The 25,245-nt window shown below is 37.3% G+C and overlaps 1 protein-coding gene and 1 long non-coding RNA gene across 2 annotated transcripts; one reads left to right on the forward strand and one right to left on the reverse strand.

Annotated features, from left to right (window-relative positions):
* Positions 1-2,732: 2,732 nt before the first annotated feature.
* Positions 2,733-10,350, forward strand: LOC134804640 (mucin-2-like). The gene is made up of 3 exons (XM_063777751.1): positions 2,733-3,183; positions 4,236-4,382; positions 9,269-10,350. The coding sequence occupies exons 1-3, from the start codon at positions 2,950-2,952 to the stop codon at positions 10,325-10,327; spliced, it is 1,440 nt and encodes a 479-aa protein (XP_063633821.1). The 5' UTR covers positions 2,733-2,949; the 3' UTR covers positions 10,328-10,350.
* Positions 6,954-10,478, reverse strand: LOC134804649 (uncharacterized). Its single transcript, XR_010146172.1, has 2 exons — positions 10,344-10,478; positions 6,954-9,127 (listed from the first exon to the last, which is right to left on the reverse strand). It is a non-coding gene; the product is annotated as an uncharacterized LOC134804649 (long non-coding RNA).
* Between the last annotated feature and the right edge of the window lie 14,767 nt (positions 10,479-25,245).

Raw genomic sequence — 25,245 nt, forward strand, 5'->3', positions numbered from 1 at the left:
CCGTAGATACATACCCTACAAACTAACATATATATACATTTACAATAAAAATCTTATAAGCTAATATTTAGATAATAGTAGAGCCCAAACCCAATCACGTAGTAACGAATAGTCGGCAATTGCGAATCTCTTTTTTTCTATTTCTATTTTCATTATTTGACGGTGATCCTCAGAGAGACCAGATCGTGAACTAATTAATGTAGGTAGGAAATATAAAAACACTTCTGATCTATAATTAGTACATTCTTCAATAAGTAGGTAATGCTTTGTTTGTTCGTCACGTTCGATGTATCATATAAACAGTATCAGCCCAATCAATAAAACGTACCTACAAAGTGGCACTCAATTTACATTACATTATTATTTTATTTAATGTACAACATTCTGTACAGAATCTGCATCCAATTTATAATTCACAAGCAATATTTCCGAACATACTCTTTCGTTGCTTGTACAATAATATTTTAATTTAATAATGGAACTTGCGGGCTTTAACTTATGGCCCATTTTGGCGTGCGTTAATTTTCGCGCACGTTCGGAACACATTGCTCTGCGGGCAGAAATAATTATGTGTGGAATTCAACCTGACACAATAAGAGCACTGTGAGGTATGAAACATGTGAAAGGGTAACGCAAAATGAAAAAAAATATTGATGCGAAACTTGCTGCACCCAATTTCGTTGCCATACCTACTGGGAGACGAGTTTTGTCAATTTCGTATTATAAAGCACGGGACAATTTAGGTAAATACACCCAGACGTGCCCAGACCCAGTTTCTATTTGAACCGTAGCTTGCTACTGGTACTGGCAGTTATCACTCGCACTAAGTCAAACAATAAACTATGCAAACAATAACATGCAATGCAATCAATCAAATTTCATACAGTCAGTTACAGTAAAATATACATACAAATCAGCAAAACTATCTACGGAAAATCACTTCAATAAGTGAGAGATTATGATTGTGACTACTCTGACTACGATATACTGATAGAGATTTGAATTATATTTATGCGATTAAGATTAGGTATATTAGTTAATACAGTCATTATCCTTTTTAAAACTTGTTGCATGTTTTATAAACATTTTTAACTTTGTCAGCAAAGGGAATGCGTGTTTCATGTAGTAAATTATTATTAATTTATTCTCAATTTTACTCAAACCCAAAGGTTGTCTGAAAGAAGCGTACTCCCATCTTAAAGGCCGGCAACGCGCTTGCAACCCTTCTGGTGTTGCGGGTGTCCATGGGCGGCGGTAATCGCTTACCATCAGGTGATCCGTCTGCTCGTTTGCCTCCTATTTCATAAAAAAAAAAAAAAAAAAAAAAGAGATCGCTCTTTAACATAGACAACCTTATGTCTACCACAGTTTAATTTATATACTGTTTCTTTTGTTATTGTATTGTAATAATAATAAAGTATGTTTGTATTATTTATATTAATGCCATATCAACAAATTACCGCTCCTCGCACATGCCTGCATGTGACGTCACAAATTGTCCTCTATTCAGTTGCGAAATTACAGGCGCCGTGTCGAACTAATTTCACACTGATTCACAAAATTCTTGAAAATTTTGAAAATTATTTGGTTGGGATGCTGAACCTTTGGAATTCATAATGCTTATGGTACGAATATACCACAACTTACTTACAAAAGGAAGAGGTTCTCAAATGAAGCATTTACATTCAGAAAGTGATATTTGATGAAGTGGAACTGCTGATGAAGACCAGAACGGAACAAATTTCACGTTTGGCGATATGCCTTCTTCGTTTCGTTTATTCAGCAAGTTATGTTTTTAAGCAACATTTTTATTAAAGTCAAATTCTGATGATGGATTTCATGAGAACACGAGGGAAAGAAATAGTATATTACTGCAGACGCCGTGAAGTAAGGGATTGCAGGACGAGATTGCGGTAGATAAAGCGAGTCTTGCAATCCCTGTTCCGGCCAAGGCTTGTATAGTGCTTTTCTCAAACAATGTAAGAAAATATTATTATAATTAAAATAACTACTAAGTAATCAAGTAATAATAATACTTTAAACTAGTAGAATCATATAGGTAAACAAACCAAAATTATACAGCTAAGATACGCGAGCAGCCGGGATACCTTCTTACTCGTACGCGACCCGGCCGCCGCGCCCCGCGCCCCAGAGCGGGTTGGTCAACGACACCTTTTCGTAACTCATGACTCTCATGAGGTCCTGGTACTTGCTCCTTGCTAAATTAAATTTTGAAACAGTTTTATTTCTCGATTTTAGCCACCGTAGCCTATGGAGACTAACAAGTAACGCTAAGCGGTTTTCGTAGTCTATGGATGTTCCTGTATTATGGGTGTCACATGCGCGTTTCTGACTTATGAAGCAATTGTTCCTACAATACAACCTAAAATAAAAATGTTTAAATTGCCGCCTTTTTTATTTTTTAAACTTGACATTTGAAAAAGCTATTCGGGCACCACGTTTATCCGCTTATAAATATAGTACTTACCATAGATTTATATTTTATTTTAATGTGAGTGAGAGTGGTCGTTGGCTGTATGTAATATTTCCTTTGTCAGTCTAATCTTAATGAGCAAATTTAAAAGGTTAGAGCAGCGGACAATAATGTACATTTCATACTAACTCCCTACATTACTTCTTGGCCTAGGTCAAGAAGTAATGTAAGGAGCCATAAATTAACAACTTCATGTCTTCATTTCGTGACACTAAAGGCCTGCTACACGGTCGCCGACAAGCCCCCAGACCGCGTGGCCTTGGTCTGTCCCGGACCGTGTAGACAGTGGTTACCAACAAAATTTCGTTTGACCTCCGGACGCCCTTGGCATGCGAGCGCGCGCCAGCGACCGCGGTCTGAGCGGCCGGTTCGGCACCGTGTAGCCGCCCGTCGCCGACCGCACTAGGCCATTTCGCTGGGAGGACGCGCCGTGTGCGCTCGTGACGTTACTCGCCATGGTTACGCCGCAGCGGGAACGCGATGTGATCGCTGAAATACTAGAAATTTATCGTGACCTACCCTGTTTATGGGACCTGTCGTCGCATTTATATTCTGATAAAATTGTTAAGAAGAATGCCTGGGAAATATTAGTAACCAAATATAAAGAAATTGAACCCGAGGCCAATGAAGCCACAGTGAAAAGAAAAATAGAAAACCTCAAAAGTTCTTACCAGAGGGAAGTAAGGAAGGTAAGTTCTATCTCATTTATAGTTAAGTAAACAGTCGATTTTGTTTTATGTGTTCCAATATTTCCTTTGTTGTGTCTTTGTATAGGTGTCTATGCTATGCTAAGGAATTTACATTAATTAAGATTCATAACTTTTAGTGTTATTCATGACATAAAATGTAATGTAAGTATAAAACAGTGACAAATATGTGAAACCAAAAGGATGTGCCTTGCTTCAAATTAAGTATTTCGTACCTATCATTGAAAATGTAATTACGACAATATTACTATTCCATATTCCAATACAGTACTCGAAACAGTGCGTACAACAAACACACAGACAGATAGAACAAACAGACTTTATGTTATTAAAAAAAACAATATTAACTGCATTCATAGATTTTTAAATAATTACAAAGTAGGAAGTGACATATACGTCTATGAGGAGAGCAATGTGTGCTAGGTGCAGTTTGCTCCTAGTTTTCATGCAGGTGCTTGAGTGGATTGTGTTTAATTTCATCAATAAGGATTGTTTTTTGCTAAATAACATAGTATCAGAAATAAAAGGAAGACCATGAATTTTAACATTTGATGTGAAATTTAGCGAAATAATCAAAAGAGTGCGACTTTGTATTCAACAGAATGGGACTCATTTTGAGCATTTGATAAATTAAATCGAATAATTTTGAATTATAAATGTATAAATTTTAACATCTTCCTTTTATTTCTGACACTATGTTATTTAGCAAAAAATAATCCTTATGATGAAGCCTTTCGATCGGTATGACAAAGCTACAGGGTATTTTTTTTTCTAGTGTAGCGGGTTCGATTCCTGGTTCAACCATGTAATTATTTAAAAATCTAAGAATGCAGTTTAAATAGTTTTTTAAATTAAAATAATGTCTTCTTTCAGTAAAATATCCTGTCTATTTACGATATTTAAGGTACTTTCCCTTAATGTCCCATAGTCTTGGGACGCCCTGTATACAACTACTGTGTCAACTGTGTGTGTGGACTAAATTGGTAATAAATATGCTCCTGGCCCGTGGTATAAACATGTCATATATTTTACAGGTTAAAGAATCAAAAAACCGCACAGGATCCGGCGCTAGCGAAGTTTATAAACCAAATCTTTGGTACTTTGACCTAATGACATTTTTGGACAAAAAAGATGAAGTCAAAAGAGCAGGCGTAGATTCACTCCTGAGCGAAGACGAAGACGTAAGTAATATTTGTGTTTGCAAAATATGCAATTGTGAAGGTCTTGTCTGTCATGTCTCATGTGCATGGACGTAATATTACAGTTCTTTACGACTGTACAGTGAGAACCATAATGCTTAGGGGAGCGTGGGGTAACTGGTACCTACAGGCGGGTAATTTTTTTTAGTTTTTCGTGTCTCACCGATGATATTAAATATATTAAGAACGGGTCACTGTATTTTAAGTTGAATACGTGAGTGACCCGTTCTTAATATATTAAGTAATATGTCTGTGTCTCACCGATGATGATGATTTAATAATTTTAAATTATTAGTCAAATACTTAATCGCGTATTTAGTACTAGCTTTTGCCCGCGAATTTGTCAGCGTGGAATTATTAATTTAGGTAGATAGCTATTATTTTATTCAATCTGCATTTTGTTGATTCCTCAACCCCCCTTTTCACCCCTTAAAGGGTGATTTCTTCAATGAAAACCACCCTTTGTCCTTCCCCGGGACTCAAACTATCTCTATACCAAATTTCAACTAAATCGTGCACCAGTAAATCGGATGATGGTAGCATGACGTAGGAGGAAACAGGGTCATTTGAAGCATGATTTTTAGGGTCCCGTACCCAAAGGGTAAAACGGGACCCTATTACTAAGACTCTGCTGTCCGTCCGTCCGTCCGTTCGTCTGTCACCAGGCTGTATCTCACGAACCGTGATAGAAAGACAGTTGAAATTTTCACAGATGATGTATGTCTGTTGCCGCTATAACAACAAATACTAAAAACATCATCATTTCAGCCTTTATACGTCCCACTGCTGAGCACAGGCCTCCTCTCGAGCGCGAGAGGGCTTGGGCTATAGTCCCCACGCTAGCCCAATGCGGATTGGGGACTTCACAGAAAAACAAAACATACTAAAAACAGAATAAAATAAAGATTTAAGTGGGGCTCCCATACAACAAACGTGATTTTTGACCGAAGTTAAGGAACGTCGGGCGGGGTCAGTACTTGGATGGGTGACCGTTTTTTTTGGCCTTTTTTTGCATTATGGTACGGAACCCTCCGTGCGCGAGTCCGACTTGCACTTGCCCGGTTTTTAGATGATTTTAGGGGGGAGGTCAAAAATCGATGACGTAATTTATGGACAGCCCCTATGTTATCAGTATTAAGTATGGATATGGATTAGTATGGATAGTATGGATTAAAATTTTACCTCCGGCGTTTCGAGGACGGCGTTGTTCTCGTGGTCTCGTTCTCGCGAGTTTTACGAGGAAATTATCATGTTTCAATAGTACATTACGATACAAGTGCGAAAAATAGGAAATTCGCAACGAGTGGCGATAAATTGAAACATGAAGGAAGTGTTTTAAATCGACACGAATTGCGAATTACCTTTTAGCACGTGTATTGTAAAACGTTTTACAGTACATTTGGCTTTTTAAATTTTCGACATACCTACGCACGTATAGTGCTAGTTACCGCAGTGGAGCGGTAAATTAGCACCATATGTACTGTAATAGTATATTACGATACAAGTGCGAAAAATAGGAAATTCGCAATGAGTGGCGATAAATTGAAACATGAAGGAAGTGTTTTAAATCGACACGAATTGCGAATTACCTTTTAGCACGTGTATTGTAATAGTACATTACGATACAAGTGGGAAAAGTAGGAAATTCGCAATGAGTGGCGATAATTGAAACATGACCGAAGGGAGTGTTTTAAATCGACATGTGTCGCGAATTACCTTTTCGCATTTGTATTGTACAGTCACCTGCAATAATATGTTACACAACGAAGGCCGTAAAAATATAAGACACGATCTTATTTGTAGAGCCATAAAGGGGCCCATTGATTAACAGTCCGCCGGACGGTATCGGCTTGTCAGTTGTTCGGAACTGTCAAAATTTTGTTTTGACAGACCGATACCGTCCGGCGGACTGTTAATCATCAGTGGGCCCCTTAAGGGCGTGTCACATACATATTTTTGCGGCATTCGAAGAGTAACATATTATTATTGCAGGTGACTGTACAAAGTTTTACAGTACATGGCCCTTTAAATTTTTGACAAAGGCGCGTATATTCCTTAATCCCACTCTAGGGCGGTAAAGTAGCACCATATGTAAAAGTACCTACTTAGGCCAAGCAATAAGAAGTTATAGAGGGAAATGCTAGGAACACAATTTTTGACTACGTAACTTTGTTTGGACTAGTTAGGAGATGAACATATCAAAAGTCCCCGGCCGTAGCCCTGGTGCTGGGGGGTAGAGGGGGGAAAGAAGGTCTCATTTTTCGGTTTTTCACTTATATCTTGGAAACTTTGCGTCTTAGCGACATGACTACTAAGACAAACCAAAAGCTGATAAAATTTGTTACAAGTTTTATTCAGTCAAGTTTTTCGATATCTTGAATAGTTTTTGAGATATCCGCTCTTGAAAGTTTATTTAGGGCTTTCAATTTTATCTTGATATCTACATTAGTGACGCTGCTAGACCGTGTTTGGTATCATTCAGTTTTGGTATCACATTGACACCATTCCTAAGAAAAAACATATAAACTTTAAACAGATACCTTTTTTTTTAAATTCCTCTTCACGCTTAAACCGCTCAACCGATTTAATTGAAATTTGGTATACAGATATTTCGAGTCCCAAGACAGGACATAAGATACATTTTATCTCAATAATCATCCTTTAAAGTTGTGAAATGGAGTATGGGGGGAATTCAACTTCGTCGACGAAACTGAATTCCTGAGGTTAATACTGCTCAAGGTAAGGTTTGAAGTCACGTTTGGTATCATTTTCATCTAAATCACAGATGTATTCCGTCCTAAATTTCATCTAAACCGGTTCAGCGGTTATTGACTCCCCATACAAACTTCCACCCCACTTTTCACACCCTCAAAAGATGCTTTTGGTTATTAAAACTATCCTATGTTCTGTGTCGAGACTGAAACTATTTCTATACCAAATTACAACGAAATTGGTTCAGCGGTTTAAGCGTGAAGAGGGATTTAAAAAAATATTTTTTTTTTAAACTTTGGTATTACTTCGGAATAGTGTCAATGTGATACCATAAATGAATTCAGCACCCCCGATTTATACGAAAATGATACCAAACATGGCCTAACAGCTTCACTGACGTAGATATCAAGATAAAATTAAAATCCCTAAATAAACTTTCAAGAGCGGGTATCTCAAAAACTATTCATGATGTCGAAAAACTTGACTGAATAAAACTTGTAACTAATTTTATCAGCTTTCGGTTTGTCTTAGTAGTCATGTCGCTAAGACGCAAAGTTTCCAAGATATCAATGAAAAACCGAAAAATTCGACCTTCTTACCCCCCTCTACCCCCCAGCAGCGGGGCTACAGCCAGGGACTTTTGATATGTTCACCTCCTAACTAGTCCAAACAAAGTTACGGAGTCAAAAATTGTGTTCCTAGCATTTCCCTCTACAACGTTTTTTGAGCATTCATTTCTTGACCTAACTGTAAAATTTATAAAGTGTGTTTTCTGTAACAGGAGCAATAAATTAAACTGAAGGCTGTACTCCTCAAACTGACGAACATTTGTTCAGCAACTTTTGAAAATAACTCATGGTTTGATTTTTATTACACTTTAAAGTTTATTCTAAGACGCAATGTATTGCAAATTTTGTCATGTTAAAAGCGTGACAAGTAACGTCAAACACACTGATGTCAGCGTACAATGAAGGCAATATTTATTTTGTATGAAAAAGAGGAAGTCTAAAGGATTCATAATTTTTAAAAGTTGCTGAACAAATGTTGGTCAGTTTGAGGAGTACAGCCTTTAGTTTAATTTATTGCTCCTGTTACAGGAAGCATCTTGAATTACATCGAAAATTAAACAACGGATTCCTCATATAAAGTACGTAGGTACTTATATTTGTAGAATAAATTCACACATCATTATAGATTCACGTAGGCACTACATTTGCCATTCTATATTGAAATGGGACGCTACCTTCACCATTAAAGTAACCGGTTAAAACGTTTCTAACCTGCTTTCCGTTATTCATATGTCTCTGAAAGTTATTTTGGACAGATGTAAGTACATTGCCATCTTGACGCCAAGCACCATTGTTTACTACACCTCTATCTGTGTCTTCATTATCGACACACGTTGATGTCAAATAGGTTCTTGACTTCTTCCTTAAGAAATTATGCAAGGCACAAGTTGCTAGGACAACTGCATCTACGTTTTCAAGATTGAGATTCATGGGTCGCTGGAATACTCTAAATCGAGACGCAAGTATACCAAAAGCGTTTTCGACCACTCTTCTGGCTCGGCTTAGTCTGTAGTTAAATATTCTTTGTTCCCTTGTAATGTTTCTTTCGGGAAAGGGCTTCATAACATGAGCATCAAGCGCAAAAGCACTATCTGCCAAAAATACATAGGGCACAGAAACATCAGTCCCGGGTAGTAGATACGACTCTGGCAAATTTATTTCCTTTTTCATGAGTTTTTCATAAAACAATGTATTTTTTATAATTCCTCCATCTGACATGCTTCCGTTTGATCCAGTGTGTACATACATAAACTCGTAATTAGAATTAACTACAGCAAATAAGACAACACTGAAAGTGCCTTTGTAGTTATAATATACAGATCCACTTCCAGGTGGTTTTAGTATCAAAATATGTTTTCCGTCCATACAGCCAACACAATTATGGAATTGCCACTGATCCTCAAATAACTGTGCAGTTGCTTTCCATTCTTCTTGCGTAGATGGCAGCTGTAAAATAAAATTTAATATGTATTACTTGTGAAGCGTAAGGTAGGGAACAGAGGGTCAGTTGGAAGGACTGTATCAATCTACAGCGTTCAAACTACTTGGTTTGCGGTTTGTTAATTTTACTTTTTTATTTTGTTTCAGGGCCGAATCGAAACTAGTGCAAAAAGAAAAAAACAGAAACCTTTTAATGCCATAGAGATACAACAACAGAAGTTATTGAATACAGCGGAGAACTTATTGAAAGAAAATAAAAAGGAAACGAACCCATTTGGAATATACGTAGGCGATACATTAGAGCAAATCTCATCTGATCAGCGAGAAATAGCAGAAAAGCTTATTTCTGATGTACTTTTTCTCGCCAGAAGAAACAATTTAACCACTGATTCAAAAATAGAAGCTAATCCTCGTCATGCTTATCACACCCATGCTCCTCAATACAATTCCTCTCCCTATTTCATACAGTCTCCTTTCTCGGCAGAAGTTTCCCAGTCACCTCACTCGTCATCTGATGTTTCCTTCAATCCATCACCTCAACCCCAGATGCACCAACGTAAATTTGTGTATGCTCCACAAATTATACAACGAGCTTTTTCACCTGTAGTATGTTCACCTGCTCACACCCATACTCAACCTCCGCCTTCCTTGCCATCCTTTCATCCCACGCTTGTCACCTATTCACCTCATCACATCCAGTCACCTCCGACTCCGACTCGAACGCAAACCCCTAATCCCTCGCCATCCTTTCATCTCTCCCAAAACACACCTGTTACCTATGCACCTCATCACATCCAGTCACCTCCGACTCCAACTCGAACGCAAACCCCTAATCCCTCGCCATCCTTTCATTTCTCCCAAAACACACCTGTCACCTATGCACCTCATCACATCCAGTCACCTCCAACTCCGAATCGCTCGCCATCCTGTACACTTGTTCGCGTCCAGTCGCCGCCGGCCCCAACACAAATGCAAAACCCTAATCCCGCATCACTTTCACCTATCACATATTCTCCCATTCATATCCAAGTTTCACATCCTACTTACACAGAACCACCTACCATACATGTGCCTGAATCCCAAGATCACTCATCACTCACCGCCTCTTCTATGGATAACGAGGGTGTAAATATCATCGACAATACGGTCGTATACTCCGGTCCGGCAAACGAACTATTAAAAGAATTATTGGTTTTTAAAAAATAAATAATTTTGAACTTACCCTAATTGTTTTTCTTAATGCCTTGTAGATAGCCCAACAAGTTTCTGGAATTATTTCCGACAACAGTTGATGTGAAATTATTGCACTGTATCTAAGGTCTTTGTAATCCCTTCCGGTGGCTAAATATCTAAGTGTCGCGATAAGCCGTTCCTCGGCAGACACTGCAGGTCTCATGTTTGTGTCTTTTTTGGTTATTAGAGGACGCACCATTTCTAACAATTCATAAAACACTTTTTTCTCCATTCTCAAAAAGTTATGAATGTCCCCGTAGTCCAACATATTTATTAAGTTCCAATGACTCAACAGCTGCCTTTTTTTTAACCACCGTTTCATCCATATTCGTTTCTTTTTTTCTTTTATTTTGTCTATAGTACTTATAAGTACTAAAACCATGCCAACTTTTTGCAATTTCGAAAGGCTAGGGGCCATTTTGTGCGCGTGTAGTCCATCCGCAAGTTCTGAACACACTGTGGTCAGCGACCGTCTAGCCAGCCAACTCAGACGGACCCACATACAGAGGACAGACCAAGGTCAGACGGTTAGAAGGCTTGTCGGCGACCGTGTAGAAGGCGTTTAACGCATACATTTTGGAGTATGTTTGAGAAAAAAGATTTCATCAGAAAATTAATTCCCCGAGAGAGTTACAGTAAACATATTATTAACTTTTGGAGTGTATGTTTTTCATTGCGTCAATAAATTCTTAAGTCAATAAATTCCAAAATTTAGCTAAAACCAAACAAAATATTAATTTACTGGGGGCAAGGGGCGCCGGATCGCTGGTTAACTTATGTAGGTACCTTCTTCTCAAGTTTTCAGTAGGTATCTGGTTTTCATATTTATCTCAAAACGAAAAGGAAACTAGCAGCGAGATATGATAGTTTTACTTAGTTCCAAATTACACTAACCATTGTTTAGATAAACGGCAACGTCGACGTGCTTTATAATTATCGTATGTTACTTTGCATCAATAGGAAATTATACTTTATTATCTGCTTGTTAAAAATCCTTTTTGACTGTCACAATTAATAGATACGAGGGTGTAACAGTATACAATTCATGTTCCATGCTAGTAAATAGGCAAACTTGTATGAATTATGGGCTTTGTTATATAGTAATATCTACCGCCTATTCCCACGGCAAATTGAACTTTACTGTTATCGTAACAACGTTCAGTTTCAATGGGTTCTAAATAATAGCATGTTTGAATAATGGTCGTTAACTGACCAATAATAATGAACATTATATTAATGGAGTTAGCATTAAATTTATTAGAGAGTTAATTTTACTGTCTAAATATCACTTTTGATTAAGTACATAATTTAAACGGTATAAAGTATTTTTAGACTAGAAAAGAAAACTTTTTTGTATTAGACAAATTTTCAAATACGAATTGAATACCTACAAAATATTTAGTGTGCTAAGCATGAGATTAATCTGACTGGTAAATAAAAATTTCAACAAAGGGAACTTCCGCCAAGGGTTACCAAACAAATCGATGGACCCCTCCAATACGATACTAATTAATAAAGCTCAGGATTCCAGCAAGTACCTCCATAATTATCAACCAAAACAAGTAACAACACACAAACCATAAAGGAAACTACTCGACTCACTCAATAGTCAATACCCGTCTCTATTAATTGGAGAGGTTATTTCGACCAAATCCCAAAGATAGGAAACACTATTGAATCTGTATATACTTACTGCTTTTCAGATTCAACTGTATTGGAATCCACTAATGACGTCACAGCGATCCTTTGAAAGCTGTTTTTCCCTTATGCAGTACATTAGGGTTGGCACGTGACGAGAAAACTGAGCGAATAGTCCTGGAAAAAAGCATTTGGAAACTGATTCGATAGAAAGCGATTTCTTTATTCTTATTGTTTGAGCCAATAAGGCGTAAAAGACTTAGAATGGCGGAGACAACTCTCTCGATTGTGGTACAGCATCATGGAGATGTCATTCAAAAATAGAACATTTAAATTCTATTTCGACTTCATCCCGATAAGGTGACAGTGATACAGTCTACAGTCGGTTTAATGCGGGTTCAGAGGTGGCTTACCTTCCATACTTTACTCCGAGCTTCCATACATGGAACAGCAATCTCATTTTGATTTGCCAAGTATCGATTCCTCAAAAGTCAGGTATGAAAATGTATAATGTGGAGGAAGAATAACATTATTATACCTAAGGTAAGTAGAAGTACTAGTTAGTGCTCGACGCTGCACTAATAGTATTCGACATGGGCACTTTATGTCAAAGTAATATAGGTTAAATTTGAACGGCGAAGATTTTTCTATATACAAATTTAATCCTTGTCACTTTGACATAAAGTGTCCATGTCGAATACTAGTGCAGCGTCGAGCACTAGTACTTCTACCTTACCTATATTCTCATCCGACTATAATAGCAAGACAATAAATGAAGGTTATAATTCGTTTAAAAAAACAGGTTAAAATATTATTAGCAATTATCTTACCTATATCCAATCCGAAGTAGGGGTCTAGTTCCCAAAACGTAATGCTTTATATAAAGCAATATTATAGGACAATTTTACACAGATCAGCAACCTAGTCCCACAGTAAGCTCAATTAGGCTTGTGTTGTGGGTACTAGACGACGATATATATAATATACACATATTATATATAAATACTTACATACATAGAAAACATCCATAACTCAGGAACAAATATTTGTGATAAACACACAAAAAATGCCCTTACGAGGATTCCAACCCGGGAGCTCCTGCTTCGCAGGCAGGGTCACTACCGACTAGGCTAGAAGGACGTTATTACATATAGACACAGGTAGATACTATGTATGCAGTGGCACTGACATTCCTTGTTAGGTATAATGACAGAGGTAATAAAAATAGAAAGAAGTTAGCCGATAAAGAATCTATATTGAGAACTCCTGTTCTCAATATAGATTCAAATAAAATGATCTGGATTCCTATCCAGATCATTTTATTTACAGAGGAAACGGTGACTTCCATTCAATCTGCAAGTTCTGAATGCTGAATAGAAACGTAAAAATGTAAATTGAGTCGGTGCAACCCTAGAAATGACTAGGCTGTATTTGTGTTACATTTTTTTGGCTTCAGTACTGCTCCTGTACGTAAGTACTATACTGATATCCAAACTAAAGTTTATATCGTTGTTTGTTTCGTCGTAGGTAGGTACTTGTACTTATGTTTAATTGATAATCTACGACAAAAATTATCAAAAACAGAAAATATGAAATTACCTTTACTTAGATCCGCTCAGGGGGCCTAGCCAAGGTTTGAATAATTGACCAATGTTAATAAACCATACATAAAAAACTACACCAACCAAGTGAGTCACACCCGAAAATAGAACCTATTACATTTTTGACGTCGGATCAAAAATAACGAGGCTCGTAATTAACAAGGTAGGTACAGAGTTATACAATATCTAGAAGAACTTATAATGCTTTAGAAACTATATTTTATGTATGTACCCACACTGTGAGTACTCTTTTTGCGAAATTGTCAGCACGTTTCAAACCAGACCCGAGTCGTACCCAATAGCTGTAAATCAATGTTTGTCACATTACTGCGACACGTTTGAAAGAATAAAATAAACGTTAGCCGAGCAGAAGCGATCCTTAAGGATGACTCACGCTAGACCGGGCCGGGGCCGCGCCAGAGCTTCCGGCGCTTCGTTTTCTATGGAAATCACCACGTGATCACTAATCAGCTAACCTAGAAAATGACATGTCGGACGCTTTGGCCCGGGCACGGCTCGGTCTAGCGTGAGCCATCCTTTAACAGTAAATAAGATTTCTGAAAAGAATTTTCGCTTTCATTCCTTGCTGACTTTAAGCAGAATGTACTTTGCCAATGCAAACGTTTGCGCAATAAGTATTGTGTTAGTTAGTGAAAATGACGTTAGATGCATGCCTGCCACACAGTTCCCAAATAAGTTGCAGCCGAAATGCATTCGATCTGTTTTGTGATGTTTGAAAGTTCAATAATCCCATCTGGAATAACTGTCGTACCTATTAAAAAGAGTAAAGAAAGAAAATAATTATAATTATTCAAAGTCACAAACTGTAGGTAGGTACAGTGAATTTAGGATTTCCAACAATTCATAAGAATACCCGGGTCAATTTTCGCATGAATAAATTATTCGTTAAGATATAAATGAGAGAGAAATAAATTTCAATGTAGCTTGAAGTTATAAAAAGTATTAGATTAATTAAATAATTATCATAATAACAATTTTATTATACTTTCTTCCTATTCGAAATGAAAAGGAGAGTGTTTAACTCGGGTAAAACGCACCCATTCAAACTCGAACTAATGGATGAACTATCTTGTCAGAAATAGGTGCCTGTCATCCTTTGGTTAACAATCTACTATTCTTAAGTAGATCCTGGTGCTCTCGCTTCTACACGTTTTTATTCTTCGTGGGCGTCCGTGTCACGCGCGGGAATCGAATCAGCGAACCGCTCTGTGATAAATCTAATTTGCCAGGAATCTGGAACTTCGCTAGTTCAAGTGGGGCTGGGTTTTATTTGTATTTAAGTGAGTTAGGGCGGATCGCATTTTTGTGAAGGTCGAGGCACAAAATATTGTCACACGTGTTCGAGTACCTGACGACCTGACCTGAGTGTGACGACCTGGTTAAGGTCGCAGGAGTCCGCTGGATGCGGGTGGCGCAAGACCGGTCATTGTGGCACTCTATGGAGGAGGCCTATGTCCAGCAGTGGACGTCCTCTGGCTGATATGATGATGATGATGATGTGTTCGAGTATAAGTACATGCCGGCAGGAAAATTGAGGACACATCTACATAGAGTAAGTACTAATTTCAAAAAAGGAAGTGAATTAAGAAAGGAGTTGACGTGACTTACTCGTAAGTGCACGATATTTAAGCTGAAGGAACTTTTGGTCAATCTTGGAGTTGGCTGTTCAACGTACTATTGATAGAATAGTAGATTGTTAACCAAGGGTTGAAAGGCACCCATTTCTGTCGAGGTAGTTTGGCGCTCGAACGCAGTGAGAGCGCCAATAGTCCGAGACAGAAACGGTGCCTTTCACCCGAGTTAAACACTCTACTTTTCATATCGAATGCGAGGAAACCAAACAAGACAAGGCAATTTCGCAAAATCAGTAATTGAAGTACATAACAAACCTACGGCCATGATTTTTTCCTTAGGACTTACTTGCAATCGGAGACTTTACATGCGTGAAGATTAATCACCCCTAACGAAAATCATTTAGATTGCAATATTTACGAAAACACACATTTTTTTACAAACTACAACAATTTTAAAATAATTTGTTCATTATAGTATGAAAATCAGCGGGATTGCCTCGTACTTTTTTAATTTTATACTTTTTCGTTCTAAAAGCCGCAACAGACTACCGGACCGCACCGCGACCATGGTGCGCCGCACCACGTCATAATATAATAAAAGTATTTTTAATATTAAATAACAATTTAATTAATAATATAAGAAACTTTTATCTTGTATTTTATTTTATTTTAATGAATATAGTTCTAAATAACTTTAAAAACCAATTTAATATCGTACAAACGTTTAACTGTGGCTGTATAAGATTCTGCCTTTGCTCATTTACGCAAGCGTAAGGTTTAAAAAAATATTTTTGGTGTATTCCTTTTGGTTCCCGCTTTTTGAAATCGAGTAAATAGAATTCAACGAAAGAAATCAAGAATAATTTGTTTTTAACAAATTACTTACATCATTTTTTATAAAAAAAGGATCAACGTGGGATTTGTAAAATTAAAGAATTACCAATTGTTCCAGACGAGGAAATAAAGACACTATTTTTCCATTTTGTTTCCACCCAGTTGTTCATGGGACGGGGACGCAGAGGAGTACACCACTTTTCTGCGCTAGAGCATAAACGTATCACTTTCTGCGCACCTTTTAGAACAACAACGACCCACTTTCAGAGCATGAGATATGAAAATAAATAAATAGGTACCTACTTAGGGCATATTGAAAATTCCTGGAACTGGCCACATAGAAAAAAAAGTCGTCTCATATCAGAATCCACAAACTTTCAGTATGGCCCCAAATGGCAGTTAAATGGTACCAAAAAGCCATATTACATATAACAATCCAAATATGCGGTAAATAAAGAGAAAGATAATAAATTGGGATTGCAGCTATTTACTAATAAAAGTAATAAAATATGAATACATTTCCTTATACATATCGAGGCCGAATGCAAGGTCAAGTTATATCACAATATGTGACGTCCCACGGTCAAAGGTACCTTATGGCGGGTATGGAGTTATGCATACCCCAGTAATCTACAATAAATAACCTATCGATAACACAAAAGATCAACCTTCTAGGTTGCGTAGTTACAGAGATATGATTTTTTGAAAATAATGTTGTGAAATGAGCAACTTTACGATAGAGAAGTTTTAAGTTTAGCCGCCTAAAAAACTATGTTCCTGAAGTAAGTTACATAGTTGACTACAAATAATAATGCCTTATATATCTGAGATTAAAAAAATATTGCGACTTGTTCTGTAATGCAAATAGAAACTTTTGATATCGACTGATTTATGTGTATACTAACCAATCTCTTGAAAATAAAGTTTTATTTCATTTTCACGATTGATTGCAATGAGCTCTCAAGATTTAAATTTTATCTATTAGAAAACGACACTGACAGACAGTTTAAGCAAAAAACAATACCGATTTAGAGGTGAAAATGTATTTTCTGACTTTTTCATATAAAATCACAAAATTGAATATTTTTACTTTTAATGTGACACACAATCAATTTTTCTGAGCACATATGAAAGAAATTCTGTCATTCAAATGAAATAAATCCTAAAACCCCAACTAAATACTATATTTAACCCCTTATGCCACTTTAAACTTACATAACAATAACAGTATTTGCTCCATACATTTACGAAAAGGTACCTTATGGAAATAAATCTAATAATACATCACTACAAAATATCAATCATATTATAGTTTATCTTTTATGAATAGAAAATATTAATTTACATTAAACTGCCCCCAATTTAATTAGTTCTTCGTCATAATAATCTTAAAAAAGACCAATAATTTGTATGTAATGAAAAGGTACCTTGTGGTCAAGTTACATGATGAGGCATGATGATGATGGAACAGTTAGGATAAACTAATAATATTTTGGGGTTAAGATGGTATAAATCGTCTATTTCTTATCAATAATATATTTCGGTTGCTATTGAAGATAAGCGGCATTGAGGTTCAATGACCTCAGATATTCCATAAGGTAATGCGTCGGGTATTGGCATTTTTCAGCAAACCAATGGCTGATTTACTGCATGCGACCAAACCAAATGAAGATTATTCTAGTTAAGAAAGACTTGACGAGAGTAACTTTGGTATAATAGCAGTCTACTTGGATTTGTGATGTCGGTCTATGTACGGTTATAATATTTGCGAGGCGCCCCAACCAGAACTGAAATTATCAAATTAGTTTTGCAGAATGCTAATACAGTTCTCTACCAAACTTCTTTTCCCGTATTGACTAGTTTTTTTGGGAATTTTCAATCTTTTTTCCATAAGGTACCTTTTCTACTAAACTCTGAGACGACATTACTAGGCTTATAACTAACTTATAACAAAAATAAAAACAGGTAAACAAACGTTACGCATTAAGGTTTCAGATCACACAATAAAAAAAAATTGAGCATTTTTTCACCTCTTTACAAAACATTTAATATCTCCGAAACTAGAAACCCTCATAAGGTACCTTTTCCCGTGGAACGTCACATATTGGCGCAATGCACGCCAGTGTATCCGCCAGTCGCCCGCAGTGTAATTTCTCCAGGGAGAACGCGGCTGCACAGCGCGGAGCTGACTACTTTTGATATTTACTTGTTTAAGTACTTGATTATTTAGTAACCAAGTTTCGGGTACAAAATAGTTTCTTAAAAGAAACAAGATGATTGGCGTAAATTACTTAACATATTTTTTGTGAAAAGTGGATTTTTTTGGTTGTTTAGGTTTTGTAAACTAAGTATACAATTTTACAAAAAATGGTAACTGTAGTTATACTTCTTTAGAAAATTAAAAGAGTTGAATGTTATCTCAATGATTTAAGGTAGTTCCCCTGGAGGGCATAACACATTCTTCCACGCTGTATATTGCTCTAACCAAAAGCAATTATCGGCTGAAAACGTCATCATCAAACCATTAAAACTGCCGCACTCATAAATTATTGACACTAACCGAACACTGTCCAATATTTAATGAGGAAATTCGGTACGTGAAGCACACATTAAATATGAGCGCTATTATTCGTACAGTGACAAAAATTTGTAGCCTGTTTCGTGTTTGGCCGCCACTTATGTACTTATTTAATATAATAATATTTTCAGAATAACGTATTCTGCGTTAGGCTATCACAAGACAAAACCATCAGACACAATTGACTTAATTGTTATACTTACATAACATTGGGTTTTATTTTTGCGTTTAATACCCAACGATTTGTTATATGTAGGTGTTTATTGTCAGGGATAGAGGAATAAAATGGATAATGCTAGAAACCTGGTGGGACAGATAGCGTGGACTGCCAAACAAGCTACTTGATTATCACTTAACGCATTGGCTTAATCATTTAAAACAGACTTGAAAATTACCTTCGACGGTTCGAGCGTGACATTGCAATTCGTGGTCCTGTGGGCGCAGCACGGTTCCATTTTTATCGTCTATCACTATGCGCGTCCCTTTCGCACTTACGTACTTGTTAGAACGTGACAGGCATGGTGACAAGGGATAAAAACGCGACCGTGCTAAGCCGCCTGGAGAAAGACTGGCTGAAGTAGAGATCTTCTAGCTGCGCGAGGTTTTAGAACTACCCGCATTTAATCTTGCAGGGCTTGCCACTCGTTCGACATATAATGCTCACGATGTTCGTTCACGTATCACATGTAGAGAACCTTTAGTCATAATTTTCATTGTAAATAAAATATTTTTTTTATTTTATTAGAATGGTTGAAAAAGAGACTATGATATCTGACGATAAATAGAAATACATATAAGTACTTAATGGAGGTAAAAGTTTAAGCGATGAGCTCCCATTTTAGCATTGACATAGATATCTAGGGACTAGCTTTACGGACAATAATAATGAGGCATGACAGGGGCCAGTACAACGGTGTGACACCGGTACAACGCGATTAGTTGATGAGTTGGCATCACGCGCGCGATTGGTTGATGAATTCGCATCACGCGCGCTATTGGTCGCAACTAGTTGCGTTAGACTGCACGATTGGCTGGAATTCGTGAGTCACACCGCTAAACTAGTACCATTTTTAGTGCTCGTAAGGCCAGTCCATAGACATATATGTTAATGCATTTTAGTTTTTATTGAAACGGAAGTTCATTGCGTAAAAATTAACTTACCTAACTGGTAAATTTAGTATTTACCTATATAACATGTTAACATTTTAAAAGTACGACCATGATTTTATACATATACTTATTCATAAAATTGGTTAAGTTTACTCGGGTAATTCCGAAATTCGGAATATTCCGAAAATTACTAATATCTACCAAACGCGGCTACATTATTTGCTCTGGCAACACTCCCTATGACGTTCAAGTATCTCCCTCCCCGTCAGTTGGCTCGAGACGCTAATGTAGCCGCGTTTGGTAGATATTAGTAATTTTCGGAATATTCCGAATTTCGGAATTACCCGAGTAAACCTCGACTCGATGCATTTCAAAATGTCGATCACGTTTTATGTCAAAATTAAGTCCTAAGCACTCAAATGTTGTAAATTGTTGTACCATCTATACTGCAAAACGTAATTCAAGACCAAAAAAAGTAAGAAAATGTTGCCACTTTTTACTAGCGCGTCTTGTATTCAAGTAAAATTAAGTACCTAAGTAAAAGTACATTTTTAAATAGTAGGAGTAAAATTACTAATAAATAAATTATATTTGCGTGATTATTTATCAAAAGGAATTTACTATTTTACAAACAAATTATTGTAGTGGCAACATTTTCTTACTTTTTTGGTCTTGAATTACGTTTCGGAGTTTAGGTATCCCTATCAATCACGTTGCATACATTATTCTCGTCAAAATGCCTACTTCCCCGCCTGACTTCATTGAAACTATGCTATTCCGATCGGTTCGATTCTGAAAGGCAATATAGCGTGGCAAATATGAGCGTGTCACGCTTGAGAAAATGTAGTTTGTGTGCGTTTGACATGCCGCGCGGAGTGTGACGTTGATTCAAATTGCCGGGTGACCTACATAGCCAACTTTGCAAGGCGAAAATTTGACGTACCACGGATACATTGCCGCTCTTTTTTGTTAATAGGTATACAGTTTATTATTTTTATTAAATACTAGTATTTCCTTTATTTATTTGAATTCTTAGGCTAGGTGATTTATAATATGAATATAAAAGTAAAATATAAAAACACTTACAAAACAATAAAAAATACATATTATAAAAAACCTAACCTAGATTGCCGCCGGCAGCGGGGCTTGGCCCAAGCTGCCGGTGGTCAGGGCCGCAGAGTGAGAAACCGACGTAGGTACTATACGCGCCGTGTCCAAAATTACCGCCTTCTGCATCTGACCCTTGATCCAACCACCCAGCGAGAGTCTCTCTAGGTGTTGGTCGAGACTCTTCGCTATGAGACCGTTCGCTGACACAACTATCGGAACAATGATCGTCGAGTCAACATCCCACATGGCGGTAATCTCGTGAGCTAAGTCTAGGTACTTGCTGGACTTGTCCTTCTCGGCCTTCACGAGATTCTCATCATGGGGGATGGTGACGTCGGCGAGCACGGTCCGGCGCTGCGATCGGTCTATCAGCACGATGTCAGGCTTATTGGCGACATTAGTCCTGTCAGTGATGATAGATCGATCCCAATAGAGCGTGGCACGACCATTCTCGAGAACAGGCGCAAGTAAGTACTTGTAGTACGGTACTTCGCGGTCCACAAGGCCGGTATAGAAGAGCAAGTTGCTGATGAATAATCCTGGCTACGAGATTATGTCTGTGCAAGTACTCACCGTTAGCAAGATGAGAACAACCGGAAATGATATGCCTGAGTGACTCTCCGGGACGGCGGCATGCCCGACAAATGTCGACCGTACCGTCCTTCAGGATATATTTCCGATAATTGTTCGTCATCATCACTTCGTCCGCAATTGCACAGGCAAAACCCTCGGTTTCTCCGAAGAGGTCCCCGAATCGTAACCAGTTCACCGACGCGAGCAGGTCCACATCGGGTCCCGTGAGGGCCTTGTAGAACCGCCCGTGTAGCACCTTACTCTCCCATACTAGTATTATTATTATATTTATTCGGAGCGGAGATTGCTAATCGCCACATAAAGGAGTATTAAAAAAATGCGATGAGTTCAAAAAGTTGATTTATGCAGTCCTTGCGTCTCGCTCGCACCAATACATATACGGACAAGTACGACCGAAATGCAGGCATCGTTATCATCATTTAGATGTCACAATGTAAGTTGAATTAACCTCCAAACTGACATAATTTATGACGAAAATGAGAAGTAGGTTAATACCTATGGCAGTAAGATATCGTCGTTAAGTAAATATTACCTACATAGATACCTACGATAAAATTGCAACTCACAGCCCGCAGTGTGAATCAAAACCATTATGTACGAGTATTCACTTCGAATCACTCCGCTGTCTGATTACCGCTCCTGATTTTGAAACTGAAATATTGCAAACTTGAAATCAAAATGCCACAACTGACAAGTCGGCATTCATAGGTATATTCGCCGTAGATTTGAAAAAGATAAGATAATAACAAAACAGAAAAGGTTTAGGCAACGTTTGTTGAATTAATTTAAATTGCAATGTCGTCTGTTCATAGTAGCAACAAACATATTGTATAAAAAAAGTATGGTATTATACTCAGGCCTATATAAAATCTTTGTTCGATTCGAAGGCCTCAGGGACTCAGGAGGATAGGTAAAAAGTGCTCGAAAGTATTTCATGGCATATGTAGTAGTGGGCACTGCTGTATTTATTTTAATAATGCATAAAAAAAAGACGTCATGTAGGACAGATTTTTATAAGTACTCGTATTCTCGTCTGGCTGAATTTATCATACTCTGTAGTGTAGGTACATTTGTAAATTATTCTATATTTTAGAAATAACGAGAATACGAATTAGAAATAACGAGAATACGAATTAGAAATAACGAGAATGGAAGTACCTAAACAAAATAATCAAATAGAAGTCAGTGATTAAATTTAGATACACATTCCCATCTGATTATTTATTTAGGTCGGCGTTAGTATTGGTTGTTATTGTTTATTTAGGTAAAATATCTCGGTTTCCGAATTGTTTCACAAACCGCTTTGCGCCAGTCCAAATTCAATACAAATGTAATTTATTCTGTAAACAGAGAGGTTTTCTAGTGGCGGACTTGGCTTCAGGAAATTGGACTGTCGTTTAGAGAGTACACAACCGCTGTGTGATTTGTAATCGATATAATTCGAATTAAATTACGTCTTGAGACCTAGCCTTAATTCACATTAGACGCAATAATTGAAGTAGTGTAGCAAACTGATTGCAAGAGTTTCTAGATATGATTGCTTCCTTGATAGTGTCGTGGCCCATCTTCTTCTTCGTTACACTCTTGACAGAGTGGTTGGCTGGTTGACCATTATCTTAACTTATGAGCGACTCGTTTAACGACACGTCGCCATTCCTCCCGTTAAGGATGACTCACGTTAGACCGGGCCGTGTCCGGGCCGGAGCTTCCGGCGCTTACTTTTCTATGACATGACAGGCGATAACGTGATGCTTTCCATAGAAAACGATGCCCCGGAAGCTCCGGCCCGGACACGGCCCGGTCTAACGTGAGTCATCCTTAAAGCTGCTGTCCGTGGGCATTCGCTTATTGTGGCCGATACACTGGCTTTGATTAGATCGGTCCATCTCATTGGCGATCTTCCTCTAGCCCTGTCACCTCCCACGTCGTGGCCCTACCCTAACATATATCTGTGTGTTGGGCTAAGCACTGATTCTGTTTTGAGCCATTGACATTTTCTATGTAACTATTTATACCCTCAAGTACCATTGAGCTTACATGTGACAGGTATTTAGATATGTATGTATGTACTATTTAATAATTTATAGGTATAGCTTAAGTTTAAAAAGTAAAACCTAATAGGTACTTATATTACCTATCGAACAACTACGCTATACGACACGAAATAATAACGTACATAAAATATGTATGTACATAGATACAGCTATGTCTATAAATATAAGTATAGTTCTGTGTGTGTGAGCTGCATAATAGAGCAAAGATAATGTATGGCAGTTTCAGTTTGCTAGTAACAGTTTGTCCGCTAGCATGCAAGTTACAGTTGCATGGTGTAAGCTGTCACGTTCACCTGGCATCTCTCCCGCAAACAAACTTGTGTGTTGGTCAAGCGCGATACCTAACTTACTACGGAGTTCCGTAAATCATACATACATCGTCATTCGTTATAGCCTGGCGGATCAGTTCGTACGTATAGATCAGCCATCCAGCATAAGGATGAGTAGATAACCATTCACGGGTTGGTACCTATTTTATAAATTTGCCACATTATTGTACCTATATATTTCATTGTTTTGATTAACTATGCTACTTTTATTTCCTTTGTTTACTATTTTACTTGTGTGTTTGCGTAAAAATGCCTACAATTGTAAATGTTGTCCCATGACATTTGTAAGTGTTAGAATTGCATATTTAGCAGCTTAATGTTTGCTAATGTCTGTCTGCGATTGCGGTGGATGTCAGGCACGGTACGACAAAAGTATGCCAAAGCCGATATATGTACAGTAGACAGTAGGTAGACATATGGCTGCATCACCAAATATAGCTGAATCCAATCAACAAGCCCGTTATCCAATTGTTATTACTTTTCTTCAAGCCACTTTACGCATTGTGTGCTACAGCACAAAAGACAACCATCACTTAGGATTTTTAGAAAGTACTAGGTATCCTCGAGGTATTTGCCAATCGCTCTGAGTAACGCTAAAAATACTATCGCAACACAAGCAACTCAGGGAAATTGAATATCACGAACCGAAGTCACGCCCGCGATATTGAAAATTGGATCGTGACCCGCCTTATGGACTTTCAGATGCCAAACCTCCTTAGAAATACATACAGAATCAAGGAATAAAGTGCACATTAGAGTGCACACTCTTCTAATCCAAAGTGCATGATAGTCTTCTAATCCCTAAGGTCAACTTTGAACAATCTAAATTACTTATACGGTTTTTTGAAGAATTAGAGGAAGTTTTTGAATTAATTATTGTTAATCATAACTAACGCCAAAAATCATAATACATATAAGGATACATTATTTTAAACAAAGCGAATTCCTTCATTGATAAAGCGTGCAAGTGTAATAATAATCTTTTCTCACACATTGATATGTTTAACATTCCGTTAGTTAAGTTTAAGCATGAGGTTCTTAGTACTTTGAATACTTAATGTTTAGAATATTTTAACTTTTAACTGATTTTTTTTTTCTCATTATTCTCCTTTATTTTTAAATTCATTAACAATGCCGACAAATGTTTGTTTGCTCTGTGGATATTCTAGTTGTTATTCCGTTGTTTATTTTTTGTATACGTGTTAGTAGTTAGTGGCAACTTCACTGGTTCATGTATTGAATAATATTAATATCTGTAAGTATTATTGTACCGTTTGTGCCCAAATAAACATTAAAACATTAAAACATTAAAATCATATTTTTTTGATTATCGATAATCATAGTACAAATAGTCATAATGTTCAATTTTGAGATGCTATGACATTTCGTAATTGCAGGAATTGATATAGTAAGTGGTTGTTACCTCTAGTTTCCCCCACTTTTGTGTC

Source organism: Cydia splendana, chromosome 2, assembly GCF_910591565.1.
Source record: "Cydia splendana chromosome 2, ilCydSple1.2, whole genome shotgun sequence".
Lineage (NCBI taxonomy): Eukaryota > Metazoa > Arthropoda > Insecta > Lepidoptera > Tortricidae > Cydia > Cydia splendana.

What these genes read in the sequence shown, in the direction of transcription:
- LOC134804640 (XM_063777751.1), top strand. Translation starts at nt 2,950, where the DNA reads ATGGTTACGCCGCAGCGGGAACGCGATGTGATCGCTGAAATACTAGAA. An exon ending in ACCAGAGGGAAGTAAGGAAG is followed by an intron (nt 3,184 to 4,235) that starts GTAAGTTCTATC and finishes TATATTTTACAG; the next exon opens with GTTAAAGAATCAAAAAACCG. An exon ending in TCCTGAGCGAAGACGAAGAC is followed by an intron (nt 4,383 to 9,268) that starts GTAAGTAATATT and finishes ATTTTGTTTCAG; the next exon opens with GGCCGAATCGAAACTAGTGC.